The following is a 6600-nucleotide window of genomic DNA, read 5'->3' on the forward strand; positions in this document are numbered from 1 at the left end:
GTGTTTTCTGACCACGGTGGGAAATCTGTAGCAGGAAAAAGTGAACCCTCTCCTTGATTTCATGTTGTTTATGGAGAAGGAGAACCAGGAAATGAGTCGGGGGAAAAAGCAATGCTACCAAGCCACGGCCGGGCGACGTGCGTGACGTAGTTACATTTTTCGAGACGTGCACATCAGGCTACGGCGTAGGGTCCGGCGTAGACGCAGAGGGGTCTGCTGGGGTACGCTGTCGATTCGACGCACAATTATAAAAAGGCCTTAAGGCGGTGCGAGTAGGTGCGAGGAGCCTACAATGACCAGACTGAATGGATAATCAAGTAGTTCTCATAGACCTGTCATGTTTAAGTAATGGTTCGGAGTAATTTCACCCTAGGGTCCTTTGCACCATGACCTCGAGCCAAACAACTTGTCTCCTGCTAGTTATACTACAGCACTTACTTAAAAAAAAAAAGTTAAATTGATAAATATTTTTGTTGTATCTCTTTTCGGTGTTGTAATTTGTAGACGTCCCTAAGCACTCGTACTGCTCTGTAGCAGCAGCAGCAGAAAGCAGAAGCCAACAGGCAAGTGTTATTTACATAAACTTCTGGTGTACTTACAAACTTTCCAATCCATCGTTTTATGAGTGCATAACCTATTTGTACTAGTGTAGAAGTTTGGTATCATTTCGGGCATTATTAGTGGGGTAACTTACGAGATACAAACGTGGATCCATTAGCCCCTCCGCTAAGCTATTCAGCTGATAACGCTACTCTACTCTAACTCTCCCAATGTTCGACCCAGGTGAAAAAAGCTTCTGGGGGGTTGTTTGGCTCGAGGTCATGGTGCAAAGGACCCTAGGGTGAAATTACTCCGAACCATCACTTTAAGTGTGCCTCTCCAGCTTCCATTGAGGAGGTGAAAGGCCAAACCCAGTGACCACACTGACTGCCACTGGCACATTATACTGGGTGTGTGGGTGAGCCATCATAATCATCATGGGTGTGCCTCGAAATATGTAACACAACTCTGTCTTCTCTGACTGTTGTGCGACTGCTTGTGTTGTTAACTTGACAACAAAATAATATAATGTTGGTACAACTTTGTAGAAAAATTGTCTGATGCAACAGAAAACATGTATGTAAATAAAAATAAACTAAACGTAAAAAATACCTAAAACTTCATACCACACTTAAACACTGAAATACAGAATGTATTGTCAGGAAAGAGGGGATTGCGTGCAAAACCAGCATCAACATATCACTAAAGGAGTGCAAAATATCTGCCGTATAAAAAGAATTGTGCATATTTTATATTATTAAACGGACATGACGGCCTGATAACAGATTAAAGTTGCCGGTAGTCAGATAGTAGTACATTTTCTGTGTTTTTCATACATTTCAGGCATACCAACACGTATGTATAACTCACCTGTTAACTGGAAGGATGCAGCAACTTTTGCAGATTCCTGACACAGCAATCTGCAAAAGTTGCTGAGTAATTTATGACATATTTTTTCTGGTCGTTCAATATGGAAGAAAAAAAAATGAATAGAGGTGTTTTGAAGTGGGACTAAACATAGTGTGACGCACAGCATTTTAAGGTGTCTTTAAAAACACACCATGGAGGAACTGCAGCAACCATTGCAAAGCCTGTTGTTACATAATTTCCTTCTGCGTCGGTCGTCAGTGTTTCTTATAGCCATCACACACACAAACCTTTAGAATCTAAAAAGTCTAGTTTTAATGAAGGCAACAATTATACCACTCAAAAAGCTTTTTTTGTCACAGCAGTTTAGCTCTGTAAGCAAATGATGCATAAATCTACTATTGATACAAACATATGGCTTCCTGAGTCTGCCTCACAATGCATCAAGTTAGTACAAACACAGTCCAAATCCTACATCACACAACTTCACCGCTCTTCCAAACAAGGACAGGTCGACACTGGAGAGACTGGGAAATTCTTCTAAGCTCTAGTTGTATCAACACAGCATGGAATGAGATCAAAATGTAACGCGTTGGGAATGCAGCAATCCGTAGGCCTTTAAAAGACTTGCCCTCTTGCAGCTTTTAGTGTCCAGAGTGCTTTATAAAAGCCAGATTCATCCCAGGCCATAATTAACTTGGCAGTGCATACAGTAGCATTCACACTAGTGGAAAAAAAATATGGCCCTGAATAGCAGTCCCCAGGGAATGGATGGTCAGGAAGTGGTTCAGAAAGCAATAACTACTGTCCAGTGAGTTTATGTGGACATTCCTGAGCAGGGAGGTTGATCTGCAGAAAATGGAGAAACATCCTCTTTCCTTCTTTAAAATGTCTTTCTTGCAGCTTCTTCTTGCATCACTTCTGTCAAATGTTTGAGTATAGGTTGCCTTTCAAGCTATTTGGGCTGTTTTATTATTAAAACTGTGCAATAAGTGCAGATTTACTATCATTATCATCCAATATAAGCGACAGATGATGTTGGAATATATGTATGTGGGTTTATTAAAAATCTGTTACTTTAAAAATATTACCAATACCAGCTTTCAAGGCTTAACTAAGAATGTCATTTCATTAGACAGTTTGCACATCCATCACATCTACTTAACACATAATGCTGAGTTTACTACATTTCTGAAGGTCTTACTAAGTTACGCCACCTCCTACACAATCTGGACTGTGGTCATAACATCTACATCTTATAACTTATTCCCTGTTATATATTGTTCTTATTCTTATTCAATCAGTCAGTTGATAGGTTAATATTTCATAGTCATAGTTCATATTTAATAATAATATACTGCACTGCTCACCATTGCACACAGTCTACCATAGCATCTTATCATGGTCATTGCATTTCTGTGAGTGATTTTTATTTTTATTCTTATATGTGTGATATATGCGTGTATATGTGTTTGTTGTGTTATGGTTGTCTAAGCTACTGGATGCCTAAAATTTCCTATCTATCTATCTATCTATCTATCTATCTATCTATCTATCTATCTATCTATCTATCTATCTATTTCATTTTATTCCATTATTTTATCAGAGCAGAATGTGAGACTTTGTTCTCTACACTTGCATGGACCATTTTTTGTTTGACTGAGATGACATCTCCGGATTGTTCAGCGAGACAAATAAATGAAGCAGAGAGAAGTGGGAATTCAGTCTGATCATCAAGCCAAAGAGTGTTTTCCTTCCTACCAGGAGCAGCAACACACACAAGTATGAAAATAAGAACTAAAAAAAGGAGTATCAAGAAACAACTACAGACTGAATAAGGGGTTTAGATTGCAAGTCTATTATAGGATTAAAAGATCTCAAAAGGGATGATACCTTCTCATAAAGGAATTACACACAGAGTCTGTGTTGCTTCTTGGATAATTAATTTGACTATTGATACATTTAGGGAAAAACGATTCATCACATGCCATGTAAATAGGAAACTTTCTCAGATGAAAGGATAAAAAAAAAAATCTGGTTTACACAATTAGATTTCTTATGGAGAGAGAGAGAGACAGAATTTGGCCAAGATCATTTATGATAAAATACTTTTTACATGTGTCAGAAAGAACACTACTAACATCTGATAAACAACACAAACATACTATTTCGAAAAAATGTTGACCTCTGGAAATACAGAGGTGTGCCAGCTAAAAGCTCCCATCAATAATAACACGGCAGAGGGCGCTAGTGAGCAGTTTGAAAAGTGACCAAGTTGAGATTGTAGCTGTATAGTAGCTCTGAACATTAAAGTAACTAAGCTACATTAGCTAGCTCCACATAGTCAGTGTGTAGCTAACGTGATAAAAGCCATTTTCTCCGATACACATTTATAAGCTCATTTTTTTTTGGAAATGAAAGGCAACATTAACCTGGCAGATTTGTAAATGGTTAGTCATGACTAGCTATATTACAGTTGTTCTAGCCCATGAGAGAATGGAACATACCACCGGGGCTGTGTCTTTTTCTTTTTTTCATCCAGCAGAAACTGTCAACTTCCCAACTTGACACAAGCAAATGTCTCTTTCAGGAAAAGACTTTTAAACGTCCCACTTACCCGTTTGTCATTTCAGTAATGCCGAGCATCACTCCGCTCTCTCTCCCGGACCGGACTAGTGTTTTCTGACTTGAGTTGCAGATGTCCAGATGTTGTAGCCTACAGTCTGGGATGTAACGTTAGATGGATTCCACACGGAGAGTAGAATGGCGGAGACTGGCCTCGCCTCTGTTCACCATCCGTCAACCGCCGTCAACACACGCTCAAAGGAATATTGCACTTCCGCTTATGACTTTCAACGTAAAACCATACTGCTGATTCTTGAAAAATGTGTTACAGAGTCCAGCTATCAACTTTATTTCATAGAAAATAAAAACTAAATTGAATTAACAGAACAGAAATTATAGAAACGTCTACACTTTAACTAAAAAAATGTTTTGTATCTGTATTTTACATCATAGGTAATGCGTTTACAAAACTACTTCCACTGAACCACGTTTACAATTATATCTAAAGAATATAGCCTATAAAAAATAAATCAGAAGTAAATAAGAAATAGATAATTCAGATAATGACATATTTTGGTTTCACACAGATTTGCACACAAGCACCTATATCTAATAATGTGCAATGTAGGCTATGTATATCAACAAAAGTTTATTTCGCTACTCACTTGAACTATAACACATAAGTGATTCTACCAATAGACTTGTCACATAATAGGAAAAACACACATGTAAACAATAACATTGATAAGGGTAGCGAGACACTTGAATATAGATCGGAGCCAACCTTAATGATATTAGTGTGTGCTTTTCCTTTTAAACGTCCATTATAAAAAGCGCCTGTTGCCAATCCTGAATGTTTGTATATGCTGTTCTAAAAATTCTACTCTATTATTATTCTAATTCTATTAACACTTTTTTTTTCAAGCTAACTCATTTTCTGTCTATCAGTACTTTATTGGTTAATTTGTTGATCACAATAAAAAGATAATGTTAACTGAAGAAACATAATTCAACTGGTTACCTGCTTAATATGATAAAAAATGTAATGTCCGCAACACTGCAACGTTTCAACCCTACTGGGTCTTCTTCAGACAAAAGAAGAAGACCCAGTAGGGTCGAAACCTTGCATTGATATTAAATATGGGAGTTTAAAGCAGTGTTGCGGACATTACATTTTTTTCACTTTAAGTACTTTGCATTTGTCCTGCACCTGCCAGAAGGTGGGATGTGCACACAATTACTTTAATAAATTACCTGCTTAACATCCCATTTTTAATGTCACTAATTTTATCTTTTGGTCTCACATAATACCATGTGGCAATTATTTACAGGCCAAATCATAAATATCAAGAAATACTTTTTACATGATCAGGTTTTAAGGAGGAGGTGAGGGGACCCAATCCAGTTTAGGGCCCCGAAATGGCTGAGGCTAACCATTATATTATATTCAGGGAGCAGGTATACGCAAACACAGGCAATCAGTCCCATAGTAAACCAGAGAGACAAACACACTCATGTTAATTAGAAAAAGGTGTGCTTTTATTTTGAAGGCTCCAGTGTTTCTGTGTATCTGTGGCAGCTTCTCAGCCTGGGAGCTTCCACCGCTGGAGAACTACAATTTCAGTTTTCAGCCAGAAAGCGGCAACACCCGCCCTGCGAACTGCAGTGTTTGTATCAACAGATTAAACGTGTATTTAGTTTGTTATTAGCTGGATTAGATTATAATGTAGTCTTTTATCATTTAGGCTAGGCTACACATTAATCAATTCAGGATATACGAAAAGTATGACTTCATTTTCTGGCCACCGGAAACTTGGCAAGTGGGTGCCGTAAAGAAACCTTTCCACACCAAGAACTTCACTTTTGATCTTGATTGATTGAAAGAAAAGCGCCTACCACTACTTCGCAAGGCTCTGCAAAATAAGAGTATACGAAAAGATGATTAAATGAATAGCATAGAATAATAATAGCAAAATAAATGCATCACAATCAGATGTGTTATAATGATAATGCTGCTCCCCAGGGAGGTAAGAGCAGCTAATAGCATGTTTATCTTTCCTCACAGTGGCATATACAGTAGCTATTATTTCTTGTTTCCTCCCCTGACTGCGCCATGAAACTAGAAACCACATATATTTCCTTAAAAGGAAAGCCCCTACACCCCCCTCCCCTCCTTCAAGAGGGATGAGGACTTTCATAGCAAGAAAATAAATGCATACGGTAACTAGGGGTAAGAAACTAGGGATATATCAGTTCACACAACGCACAGATTGAGACTGAGGTTAGAAGAAACTTTCCCTGGTGAGATTTAAATAATAAAATCAAGGATTTCCAAATCTGAAAACAGGATGGAGAAATATTAACACTTCTGTGCTTTTATGGTAAACTTATAGTCCCTCTTTATTGCATTTGTGTGTTCATCCTGATTCACTTTATCCTGTTAAATACTTGTATAACCTGTATGCTTCAAGCGCTTTAGGAACATATATCCACATAACATAAATCCTCTTGCTGAAACAAAGTTGTGCCTATGATTTAGAGCTGGGCAATATATTGATACTATATCGATATCGTGATATGAGACTAGATATCGTCTTAGATTTTGGATATTGTAACATTGTAATATGG

At 37.8% G+C, this 6600-nt stretch overlaps 1 protein-coding gene across 1 annotated transcript in view; it reads right to left on the reverse strand.

Moving 5' to 3' along the window:
• The window catches only part of LOC120570129 (LIM and senescent cell antigen-like-containing domain protein 1), a 28370-nt gene extending 24163 nt beyond the window's left edge, over positions 1 to 4207 (reverse strand). The window contains exon 1 of the mRNA XM_039818356.1: positions 4025 to 4207. Within this exon, the coding sequence (XP_039674290.1) occupies positions 4025 to 4053 (29 nt within the window). The 5' untranslated portion in view covers positions 4054 to 4207. The remainder of the gene's footprint in view (positions 1 to 4024) is intronic.
• Positions 4208 to 6600: the final 2393 nt, after the last annotated feature.

This window comes from Perca fluviatilis, chromosome 12 (genome assembly GCF_010015445.1).
Source record: "Perca fluviatilis chromosome 12, GENO_Pfluv_1.0, whole genome shotgun sequence".
NCBI lineage: Eukaryota > Metazoa > Chordata > Actinopteri > Perciformes > Percidae > Perca > Perca fluviatilis.